Source organism: Podarcis pityusensis, assembly GCF_964106645.2.
Source record: "Podarcis pityusensis genome assembly, chromosome: 6".
Classification (NCBI taxonomy): domain Eukaryota; kingdom Metazoa; phylum Chordata; class Lepidosauria; order Squamata; family Lacertidae; genus Podarcis; species Podarcis pityusensis.
In genome coordinates, this window is record NC_138030.1 from 15,263,019 (window position 1) to 15,276,115 (window position 13,097).

Here is a 13,097-nt window from a genome sequence, read left to right on the forward strand (position 1 = left end):
TTGCCTCTGTGGAACATTTCCAGGTTCTGCCTTATATTTGCTATGGACTGATGGGAGCTCTTTCTACCTGCTGATGAAGCCTGAAGAGTTGTTGTTTCCTGGAATCCAATAACTGGCTCCTCCAACTCAGTCAATTGTTACAAGCTGAGTAGTTTATTTTATTCCTTCCCTGCCTTAATTCCTACTAAACTGTTGCTTTGCCTGCCTGCCTGCCTTCAGGCCATGCAAGAATTTGCCTTGCACCATGTCAGACCATTACCCCATCTAATCTTCAAGGCTTCAGGTCCGTCCCTGTGTCATTTCCTAATCTAAACCTACCTGGAGCTTCCCACATTTCAAACATATACATAGATCATCCGTATGACCAGTTAAATTTATCAGAGCAAGCCTGGAGCCATGGAGAGAGGCTGCCAATCAAAATAGACACTACTGGACTGGATGGATCAATGATTCAGAAAAATTCAGCACCATACAGGTAGAGGAAGGCAAGCTGAGAAAGGCAGATTTACACATGCATGTACATATATGCATGTGCATCAATTGACATCTTATCATTAAATGAGTTATCACTTGATGTTGCACATGAGCTCTCTATGGGAAAGCATTGTACTTGAAGCAGTTGGGAAAGGGCTGTAGCTCAGTGGTAGAGCATCTCCCCAACCCCTGACATCTCCAGGTAGGGCTGGGAGAGAGCCCTGTCTCAAATTCTGGAGTGTCACTGCCAATCAGCATAGATGGACCAATCAGTGAGCTAGATGGACCAATAGCTTGACTCAGTATATTGTCCCATGTTCCAGTCTCACACCTTCAGAGCATCACTTGAGCTCTATTCAGGCATTCCACTTAAGGGTTAAATCAACACATGATGGGTTAGAGCATGGGTAGGCAAACTAAGGCCGGGGGGGGGGTGGATCTGGCCCAATCGCCTTCTAAATCCGGCCTGCGGACAGTCCAGGAATCAGTGTGTTTTTACACGAGTAAAATGGGTCCTTTTATTTAAAATGCATCTCTGGGTTATTTGTGGGGCCTGCCTGGCGTTTTTACATGAGTAGAACGTGTGTTTTTATTTAAAATGCATCTCTGGGTTATTTGTGGGGTATAGGAATTTGTTCATCCCCCCAAAAAAAGATATAGTCCAGCCCCCCAAAAGGTCTGAGGGACAGTGGACCGGCCCCCTGCTGAAAAAGTTTGCTGACCCCTGCAGTAGAGGGACTGTTGCCAGCAGGCCCAGGCCCATGTTCCACCCCAGAGTGACCCCTCCCTCTGGCCCAAAAGCTTTATATACCAACAACTCCCATAAAAATGGTCTACAAGCAACCAGGTTTGTCATCCACCAAGTCCTGCCAATTTGTGCTCAACCATAATCATCTCTGCTCCTATCCTCAGAACAATGGCACTGTGATGATTACCCACACACCTGTACAGCTAGGGTGGCAAATTTTCCCATCCTTGGCGGGCCAGATCCAGCACCCCCAACAAGGCACTCTGATGGGTAGATGGGTTCGGCCACCTGTCAACACTGGTTGACCCATATTTCCTTTGCAGTGTGACCTGAATTCAAGCAAGATCCCTGCCAATTAATTCTCCAATACAACTCCAATCAGCTACACTCCATAGTGTGACAACATACTCACAACTGACTTGGAGCAGTTAGCTCCTGCTCCCAAAGACCTTTCCTCTACTGAAGATAACATGAATTGCACTGCCACCCGGAATCCTTGGGAAGAAGCATTTGGGGATTCCACCAGGACTGTGACAAGAAGATTGTCTCACCTCTTATATATCCCATTGATCACTTGTGCTCTAGAGATGAGGGTCTCCTGCAGACACCATGTTATCAGGAGTTTCATTCTGCACAGTGTAGGAATTGTCCTTTAGTGTTATGACATTTGCCCTCTGAAATTCCTTCCTGTTAAATATTAGACATTTCTGTTGCCTTTTCTGCACCTACTGAAGACCGTCCCACTTTCAACAAGCCTTTTAAACTGAGATCTTTCCCAGTCTGCATCTGTATTGGAATTGTATTGGAGTATGGATGTTTTCACTGTTGTTGTTTGCCACCCTGGGCTCCACCCTGGGAGGATGGGCAGGATATAAATTTTACAAATAACAGTAAGGATAACGATGACTGAGGTCATCTTCAAAGGCCCTTCCCTGAGTACCTCTGCCTTATAAGTGATCAAAGATAAGGTCTTTTTATTCATCTCCCATCTTTTGGAACAATCATCCCTGAGAAGCTTGCCTTGAACTAGGTGAAGACATTGCATTCTAACATGCCTTTTAATGTGTTATTTAAATTTATTTTGCTACTCATATGTTTTCCTCAGAGCTATGTTTTATCTATTATTTGAATACTGCATGCTCGTTTGCTGTTAAAAATATGTATTGATATCTCTCAGGTGTCCTGGAAGTAGAATTGCTGAAGGACATGGTATAATCTTTTAAAACAACTGCGTAATTTCTACTCCACTATCAACCTGAATTAGACAAATCTATGTAGCAGGTTCACTTTCTGGACACCCCATTAGAATTATGCAATGTCTGTAGAACCACTACCTTATGCCTGATTTAAAAATGCTGCTCACCAGCAATAGACCACCTAGCAGAAACCCAGAAGTCAGTGAGAGAACATTTCAGTCTTCTAGGCTAGTATCCCCTCAAATTCACCACACTATTTGTTTGTTTGCTTTTGGTCATTTATGTCCCACCTAATCGCTGAAGTTTCTAACTACTAATGCAACAAAAGACTTTGAAGGAAAGCTCAGTATTAAACTGCCATGTTGATTAAGGTCAATTCGGCCTTAATCTAGATTGCGGGCCTCTTTCCCACAACATGTCCTTATTAAATTACCACAGTATAGCTAGAAAGATGGCATTATCTTGAGCGATTATCACATCACCAGCATCATATTGCATTACTGTATTATCGCCATGACTCCTGTGGTGAATGGGTGTGGTGAATGGGTCGACCCATTCTTGTCTTGTATACATTTGGGCATTCCATAAAAATGCCACAAATCTAATGCTTCCCTTTGTAATTCATGACTCTAGTATTTACAACCCCCTGACACCATTTTTCTGCATCAAAGTATGGATATTAGTTTAGCAAGGATAACCCTGTGTAGTCCACAAAAGCTTATTCCACAATAAATATGTTAGGTTCACATCCACACCATAACACATGGTTTTCTCCAAAGAATCTTGGGAACTGTAATTTACTCCACACAGAACTACAATTTCCAGCACCCTTCAGTTCCCAGGATTCCTTGGGGGAAGATATGCGTGTTAAACTTGCTTTAAATGATGGTATAGATGTGACCTGAGACTTTTAGGTGCCACAAATTATTCATTGATTTGCTGCAACATAGCTACTCCTCTGGAGTGGACAGAAGTTGCTGTTTAAACTGCTCAGCTATGAGCAAATAAACACAAAGTCCTTGCTGAGATTCCCAGACAAGTCAAACTGAAACAGCACCCTGAACTGCCATCACTTTATGTTTGACAAGACCCATTTAAAGGCAGACTGGCACGTAACAGTTTTTAAAGTTTGCAATTAAAAGGCTGTGTTGGAATACTGTAGACTTGTAAATGTTTGCTATTTTCTTTTTTTCTTTTCACTTTATGGCAGCAAACTTGTGCATTCTTCCTTGCCAGTAAATCCCGTAGAATAAAATTATAAAGGAGACTTGCAGCACCTTAAATTTCTTATGGTGTATGTTTTCATGGACTAAAGTCCACTTCATCAAATATATGAAGCACTGCCCTAAGTTGGCAAGCACAGTGGTACCTCGGGTTACATATGCTTCAGGTTACATATGCTTCAGGTTACAGACTCTGCTAACCCAGAAATAGTACCTCGGGTTAAGAACTTTGCTTCAGGATGAGAACAGAAATCGCACGGCGGCGCAGTGACAGTGAGAGGCCCCATTAGCTAAAGTTGTGCTTCAGGTTAAGAACAGTTTCAGGTTAAAAATGGACCTCCAGAACGATTGAAGTTCTTAACTGAGGTACCACTGTACATATACAGATGGGTGTCAAGAGAGAAAATATGTAGACCATGAAGTCAGAGGGAAATGAAATGCAAAAAAGACAAAAAAGAAAAAAGACAATAGATTGTCATTCTAGTAAATTCACCATCTAAAGCAGTGATTCCTAAACTTTTTGGGGGTCACAGTCCCCTTTGAGAATCTGATGCAAGCCTGGATCCCCTCTCCAGAACAATGGACTTAAACACATGCACATAACATTTTGCATACAATATATCTTGTTGCATGGAGGTGGGGTGGGGTCAGAAAGTTTTTGTGCATCAGTGAAGACAATACTAAGCTAGGGAGACCAGTGGTCTGGCTCAATACAAGGCAGCTTCCTGTGCTCATTCTTTGCAACAACTAATCAGTAAGCTGCAAGCAGTAGTCGGTCCACCCAACAAATGGTCTATGTGAAAGAAAGATCATATTGGGGACACTTTGGACAGAATCAGGACCACAGTTCACTGGTAGAGCACCTGCCTTGAATTCAGAAGTTCTAGCCTCAGTGTCTCCAGGTAAAGTTGGGAAAAGCTGCTCCCAGAAATCCTGGAGAGCTGCTAGGAGTCAGAGGAGATGGTGGTGAGCTAGGTGGACCAGCGGTCTGATGATACTGTACAAAGCAGTTTCCTATCTTCCTCCCAAGCAGTTACAAGTAGCCTTTCTCAAAATAAGGGGTGGGTGAGTGAGGCATTTCTGATTGCCACAGATGTTCAGAAATACATTTCAACTCATCTAAAAGATTATCAAAGTAAAATGGAGAAACCGAGCACCCACAATCAGTACAGCGTATCTTTTCTACAAGAGGGCAAGGGCATTCAAAGAGCGGTTGTCTCCCCCAAAACAATCACACACAAACATCCTCTCCGTTCTCGCATATATCAGCTTCTCTTTTCAGAAATCAAAGCAGAACTTTTACTAGAGAGGAAGCCTCACTGAGCTCTGTGGAATTTACACCTGAGTAAGCATGTTCGTTTATGGACTGAATCGTAGGGGAAGGGTGAGGGCAGAGATGCGTGATTTTAAAGTACCGGCATTCACCAATGACATGAAAAACAATGACAGCACCTACAGAGGAGATGCCCCCAAAGTGTAGATACACCATATGAAATAATTTCATTTTAAAAATAAACCAAATCTTCAAATAAATGCCGCTTAGAAACAACAATGCCCCATCCCCATGAAAACAGAACACAGCTCAAGGAAACGTCCGCTACACTCACGTTGACTTTCATTTTGCTGTTTTCAGCTGGGAGCGTCTACTCGTCCATCATCCAAATCGCACCCTCCAGGTAGACTCTCTTATTCCTGTCTCTTTTTTTTCTGTTGTCGAAAAGGGGCAAACAATCAAGCTGGTCTACAGCGCGGCAAGGTTTTGTGCAGACCTTTTGTGCAGCCTCCTTGCATGGGGAAGTAGCTTTCGAGTGAAGCGAGCAGCCCTCGGGGATGAAAGGCGAGGAGCTAATCGCGCAGCAAATTCCCTTCCAGCGCAGCAATTGGCTTGTAGTTATCTCTATGCAAATGAGGACATCCCATGATCTCCGCCACCCCAGAGGATTTTGGTGCCTCTAGTGTCAAGGGGCTAAAGGAAGGGGGGGTGAAATAAAAGCCAAAACAGAGAGTGTTCTTGTTCTTAGATCTCCAACACTTTAGAAACAGCACATCACTGACTATAATGCAAAAAATAAAAAAATGTCTGAGCAGGGCAGATTTTGAGGATGTTTTCCCAGCAGGCTTGCTGATGTTTCAAGGTTCAGTCTTGGGCGATGGTGGCGGCTTTGAATTATCCCTGCTCACTCCACCGAGGCTGTCCTGCCTCAGTGAACCCCCTTCAAACTACAAAAACAAAGGCTTCGTAATGGCATCGCTTTAGAGGCACACACAGAGAAGGAGAATCGCGAAGAACAAAGCACATTAGCCCCACGAAAATGAAATACTTTCACTGGGGCCCAGCTATTCAAATTGACCATCTGGTCTCCTTGGCTAGAATCTGCTGCTTAATCACTTTTTAACATGCACCGGTTCTGTGCAATGATCCCCCCGCCCACCCCCCACCCCCGGTTCCTTTTACTCATCATCACCCCTTTCCCTTTGTCTTTTGAATTAGACCTTCCTCTTTTCAGAGAAACAATATTTCTGAGAATAAAATGCGCGCGCACACACACACACACACACAAGCAAATATTCGATTTTCTGTGCCAGTATAGCACTACCTTTAACTCAAGACAGGCTATGGGGAACCTCCAGGTTTACAGAAGTACAGTGGTACCTCGGATTCCAGACGCTTCAGGTTACAGACTCCACTAACCCAGAAATAGTACCTCGGGTTAAGAACTTTGCTTCAGGATGAGAACAGATATCATGCTCCGGCGGCGTGGCGGCAGCAGGAGGCCCCATTAGCCAAAGTTGTACCTCAGGTTAAGAACAGTTTCAGGTTAAGAACGGACCTCCAGAACGAATTAAGTTCTGAACCCGAGGTACCACTGTATGCAAAATCTTTTGGGGAGGGGGCAGAACCCTCAAAGAGGGAAACTCCCTGAAACAGTCCAATGGGAACTCAGCGGCCACAGAAGACTGACCGATTCTTGAGAGGGACCCCTGCCCCACAGAAAACCCATGTTAGAAAAGAGCATAGTTCACTGGCTGGAACTGTGACCATGAGCACTCCAAACTACAACCACTACAAAGAGAATTTCTTCAACAGTTTTTCTTAGGCCAGTGTACAAGGACAAATGCAATTGTGTTCATTTCTGCCCTGTTCATTTCTGAACATATTGGCAATAAAATATTAATTTAGATTTCCTCATTGCATCCTACCAGACTTACAGTGCAATCCTATGTACGTCTACTCAGGGGTAAGCCACTCTCATATGTGTGGGTATTGGAAGGATACAAATTAATTTTATACATGTTTACTCAAAAGTTCCACTGAGTCCAATATAGTTTATTCCCAGGAAAGTGTGCATCGGATTTCAATCTCACGCTTACATGGGAGTAAGTTGCAGTGTAGAATTTACTTTTGAGTAGTCATCAATAGGCTTTATCTTTTACTCTCTTAAATTCCATCACATTGTTCTCTGCTGACCTACCTTTGCAAATCTGCTACGTCCAATTTTTCTATCCATAGTTGTTACCAATAACTGTTGCCCCTTCCTATATCATCATCAGCCATCAAAGCTTTCGTTTTGCAAACTTCTGTGTATGTCACAAAATATATATTTCAAGAAAAAGGATCCAAAATAATATTCTTCAGAAGGCACTGGTGGGGAAAAATGAACAAATGTTCCTGGAAAAAGGGAATTTCTAAGGCCACAGACAATTAGTACAAAGCATGAGAGAAGGGACTCAAGTTTTAAAGTGAAGTTCGTTCTCATGACAGTCTTTCTGCAAATAACCCACACACAGGAAAAAGACACACAATATTTTCGCTTTGCTTCATCTTCCTGTGGTTCCTATTTTAGACAGATGATAGGAGGAACAGCCTGACTTGTTAGCTAAAGGCGTCTTTTAAAAAACTTTGTGCAGCAGGTGCTTGACTTCCAGAATGGGACAACACAACAGTCACATCTTTTAAAAGAGCATTTTTCTTGATGGACGAAGCTGGAAATGCCACCAGGAGCTGGGGAACATACTGATTCCACCCCAAACGATTTATATACAGCACAGTTGCAATTTACACAAGTCTCTTGGTGGAGGTTAGGGGATGGGCAGGAGAAAAATGTTACCAACAAAATTACGAGTTTGTCTGCTCCGAGGGAAGTCCCAGAGAGTTCCAATAAAGCAAGGATCAGTTAGCGGGTAACTAGAGGGATCAATGGGACGCGGGTGGTGCTGTGGGTTAAACCACAGAGCCTAGGACTTGCTGATCAGAAGGTTGGCGGTTCGAAACCCAGCGACGGGGTGAGCTCCCGTTGCTCGGTCCCTGCTCCTGCCAACCTAGCAGTTCGAAAGCCCGTCAAAGTGCAAGTAGATAAATAGGTACCGCTCCGGTGGGAAGGTAAAGGGCGTTTCCGTGCGCTGCTTTGGTTTGCCAGAAGTGGCTTAGTCATGCTGGCCACATGACCTGGAAGCTGTACGCCGGCTCCCTCGGCCAATAAAGCGAGATGAGCGCCGCAACCCCAGAGTCGGTCATGACTGGACCTAATGGTCAGGGGTCCCTTTACCTTTTAGAGGGAACAATGTCTCTCCACAACTATTCCGCTTGGCCCAAATGAGGACTTGGTAAGACCTCTCTGAATCCAACTGTGTCGGGAAATTTCTAGGCAACCTCCAGTATTCCATTTTCAGCCAAAATGCTTGAGCATGTGACCGCATCTCCACTCTAGGTCTTTCTGTGTGGTTCATCTAGAGCAATTTCAAAAGGGCCAACCCACCCCTGAGGCAGTCACCTCAGGCAGCAGATTGGGGAACAGTTGGGAGAGGTGGCAGATATGGGTCCATGCCACTCACCACACCCTTGGCTTGTCACCCACCTCCTTCTCTGCCTGCTGCAGGTGGTGGTGCCTTCAGTGTGGCAGCTTTGATGGGCTTTGGGAAAGGTAGCTTTAGTGGGCAGTGCCGTTTTCTGTTTCGCCTCAAGTAGCAAAACATCCTGGGCCAGCTCTGCATTTCAATTTGGTTTCAGGCCCACTTATATGACTGAGACAGCTTTGGTCCCCTTAGTAGGTAGTTTATGCTGGGAGTAAGATGGGGGTGGGTGTGTTGCCATGTTGGTCCTCTTACCAGCTTTTAATACCATCAGCCATGGTATACTTCTGGTTCTCATGGCTGGGATGGGACTAAGTGGCACTGTTTTGTGGTGGTTCCAGTCCTTCCTGGAAGAATGGTTTCAGAAGGTAGTGCTGGGAGACTCATGTTTGGTGCTTCAACTATTTGCCCATGGTGTGGGTGGCCAATCACATGCTCTCAGTTGATGATTTTACAGTTACCTCATATTAAATGCAGGAATGAACAGGGATGCTTAAAAATTTCCCTGAAAGTCAATAACAAGGGTAGTAGAAGCTCCTCAATGACCTAGCTCCTTTATTCATGGGTTGTAAAAATTACCGAAATAACAAATTATAAGGATTTTGAATACTGTACCAAAAAAGCCCTATATAAGTGCTAACAACCCAATTCAATTACTCACAAGTGATTCCCATTAAATTCCCTGGGTCTCACTCCGATGTATGAATGCAAAAGACAGTACCCAATTATTATTTTCTCGCAGCAGGCCTCAGACTACTGCAAAGCAACCTCATTTATATCTGTAGGCAAGACAAAGAATGGGTGATCAATCAAGAAGGGCATCCAGCCAATTCCCACATGCGCAATAAAATCCCCACCCCTTCTGGCCAATTCACCTCCAATAGGTTGTTGTTTCAAGGTCTGAATCCCATTCAAGATTCCTCTCTTACTGCATAAGCCACAGCACCCAAAATAGTAAATTGGTACCAAGTGTGCTGAATTTTTTTTTTATTTTTTTTGCAAGATCTATACCTCAAGCAGTTGGAAAATAAGTGGTGACCTTGGAATTCTCACTGTCTTATGTGGGATTTATTTTACTTTATTGGTTTACTGGTCCTAGTTCCTTTTTTGACAAAGAGCTGTGGAAATACCCTAAATAGTTTATAAAATTATAAAATATGACTTATAATACCCCACATCATATATTCTCCACCACCGGAAAGCTCTCCCCTTCAAGATTCTTTGGGACAAAAAGTATTTTTTCCCCACGAAGCACTTTAATGAGCAATGACCTCAGTCCTCAGGCAGCCTAAAATAAACATTTGGTCACCTCAAATGACAACACCATGGGAATGCCCCCCCCCCCATGAGATGTCACCAGAGTTGAGTCTGGCCCACTGCTTTCTGCTTGTGCAAGTCACTGTCAACTAAAGCAACTTCGCAAGAAACGTCACTGATTCACAGGTCAAATGAAATGTTTCATTTACCTTGGACATATATGGTCTAGCTTGTTTGTTTTCAAATGAGTCATCATAATGATCATCCTCAAATAGATGTTCACCATCCTCTGAACTGAAGTCTTGGCTTACCACAGTTGGGGTGTTTGCACATATCAGTGCACTTTGAGGCCTTGTTTCATACACCCACATCATGGTCCTTCACACTTCTTTGTAGGCTAGTAGACTGAGACTGGCCTCAGGTGCTGGCAGATTCTCCTCCCCATGGAGAACCAACTGCTCACTTCCATCTCTGCCTTCCAACTTCCAGCTCCTGCCAAGTGGACTTGCTGTTCTTGGGTCCTGCTCTGAACACCTTCTCCGTATCACGGCCAAATACTTTGCATGTTGAGGTTTCACAAAAGTCTTTTCTTCTTCTTTGGCAATCACTTGTAGCCGAGTGAGATTGTCTTCCATAAACACGGTTTTAACAATGAGTCCGTGACTGTGGAGGCCAATTCTGGATCCACATGTCCCACAGTGGGGACATAGGTTTCCGGGCAGGAATTGATCATGGTGAGGGTTTGCTAAGTGTGCCTTCCTCTTAGCTCACTACTCCCTTTCGTCCTGAGTTCGAGCATCTTCAAAGTCCATGACGCATTTGGTAGAGGCTGTTCTCCAACTGGAGCGCTCGCAGGCCAGTATTTCCCAGTTGTTGGTGTTTATACTACATTCTTGAAGATTTGCCTTGAGAGTGTCTTTGAACTTCTTTTGTTGACCACCTGCATTATGCTTACCATTTTTAAGTTCGGAACAGAGTAGTTGCTTTGGAAGATGATAATCAGGCATCCGAACATGACCAGTCCAACGAAGTTGATGTTGAAGAATCATTGCTTTGACACTGGTGGTCTTTGCTTCTTCCAGTACAAAACAGTATCCGTATGGTGGCAGTTGGTACCTCTCCTTACCTGTTCCAGGCACAGAGCAGAGCACCCATGCCTGCTGGCACCTCCCACTAGTGCATGGATGGTATCATTTGACTTACATACCAAACACCACTCATGCCTGAACATTTTTATTATTTTTACCCTATTCCATTTATATTCCACCTTCTTCTCCATGCTCAAGGCAGCATACATGGTTCTTGCCTCCTTATTTAATCTGCACAAGAAGCCTGTGCGGGTAGGTTAGGCTGAGGCAGCGAGTGGCCCAAGGTCACCCAGTGAGCTTCATGGCTGAGTGGGATTTGAACCCTGGTCTCCCAGGGCCTAGTCCAACCCTAATCACTACACCACACTGGCTCTATGTTGGAAATAAAGGGAATGACAGCATAAGGAAGCCAAGGTGTTCAGTCTTGAACGGGTGGGTTTTATTTTACAGCTTCTACTCCCCCTTAATCTCATTCTTGGATTTACTTCTCCCCAGGACTCATCCTTGCTTTGTCTCCTTGCTACTGGGCACATCTGGTTAAGCCAGGCTGATAGGAGAGCAAGCAGGAGGAGAGAAAGAGGGACCAGCTGCTGACTTTTCTAATTTATATGCAGGAGATACAGCAAGGATCACACTGGGAGCTGTCACCTGGGGCAGCCTCCTTTCCACATAAAATACCTAGAATTTAGCAACCATTTCAGACCCCTGTATACTCCTTTTCTCTTCACTCACTTTCTTACCACCATCTATTGTGTACTGTAGGTATGCCAGTTTGTCCAAGCTTCTCAATACATTGGGTCCTGCTGACACTCGAGAAAAGCTTTTAACATAATTAAGATTTCAACGGATGCCATCTGCTTATCTGAATGGCAGGCACCATCATATCCCAGTAAGAAATACATTGTGTATCTGAGGAAACAGCTGTATAGGAGACTTAGTTCATTATTTATTGTGTTTCCCTTTGTATGCCTATCCTAGAAAGAAATGATCTTATTTTGTGTCACAATGTAGTGGGTGGACAATTCAGGACATAATGTTCTGTCTGCTGTCTGATGAGCACAAGTATATATCCTATTAAGTTGCATTATTTGCAACTGCAACAAAGAAAATCCAAGTGAGAATTTTGAACCCAATGTCAGTGGCCTACAAAGGTTTTTTGGAGAAAGCTAAAATGAACAGCAACCCTAAGAAGTCTTGAGGTTGATTTTGCCAAGTCGAGGAATGCAACTGAAAGTTATCTAAAATGAATCTCCAGATGAAAACAATATTACAATAAAAAACCCTTTTATACATTGCTAGGCGTATAATCAGTCACTCAATGAAAATACTGCTCTCCTTTTAAACTGGACATGCTGGCTGACATTTTCCTAGAGAAAATGAATCTCAGTAATCTAAAAGTTGGGATCCAAGACTGTTTTGAAATTGAAAACTATCAAGGAAGACATCTAAAACAGAGCACAAGCTAAATGAGATGTGTAAAAAGCAACATGGGTTTTGGTTTTTTGTATTGTTTATGTAGTGCAACAAAGGTTTCACTTCTTCTTAGGAGTAAGACTATTTTGGTGCTTTAAAGTAGTTAGCCAAAAGAGCCTAAAAAGGAAAACTTGAGAAGGCTAAGAAACTGAACGCTAGAACAGCATATGCATTATAAATGAAAAAAATGAACCAATGACTTGTCACTTATCATGTGTTCCTTAGACATGTATTACAAAAAAGTTATATTTAATTCAATCTGTGGTTAAGCAGGAATGTCTCTGGCCAATCTGATACGCATTAATAACAACTAAGTAACATCTCATCTCCCATGCTATTCTCATAAAGCTTTCATGTGGAAATTAGCTCTAAACTTCACACGTGTGTACGGAGAAGAGATTGTCATAACGAAGGAACTAGTAATTGGGAAAACATTACCATCAGGGACTTCTTAGGGGTCACTCCCAGACTGTTTGATATGTCCTTTAGAGACCCAACAAAAACTGGACTATGACACTACAAAACTTTACCTAACAAATGTATCTGGATCAAAGAACCTCATAAGAACCTGCTAGACAGGCCAATGGCCCCAGGTAACCCAGATCCTTTTCTCACAGTGGCCAACCAGATGCCACACTTCCCCCTCCTGAAGTGTTCCACAACTGGTATTCAGATGAATATTGTGCCCAAAATCATGGAGGCAAAACACAGTCATCATTGCCACTGATAGCCTTTACCTTCATGAGTTTGTGTAATCCTCTTTTAAAGCCATCCTAGTTGGTGTCCA

General features: G+C 43.5%; 1 protein-coding gene across 2 annotated transcripts in view; it reads right to left on the reverse strand.

Annotated features, from left to right (window-relative positions):
- Positions 1-7,307, reverse strand: part of CASS4 (Cas scaffold protein family member 4) — a 42,492-nt gene extending 35,185 nt beyond the window's left edge. Inside the window, exon 1 of one of the 2 annotated variants that reach the window (XM_081011124.1) lies at positions 7,115-7,307. In XM_081011124.1, coding sequence (XP_080867250.1) covers positions 7,115-7,150 — 36 coding nt within the window. In that variant the 5' untranslated portion in view covers positions 7,151-7,307. Of the gene's footprint in view, positions 1-5,248; positions 5,550-7,114 lie in introns of those variants that run through there. The other variant, XM_081011125.1, reaches the window with a different exon arrangement.
- Positions 7,308-13,097: the final 5,790 nt, after the last annotated feature.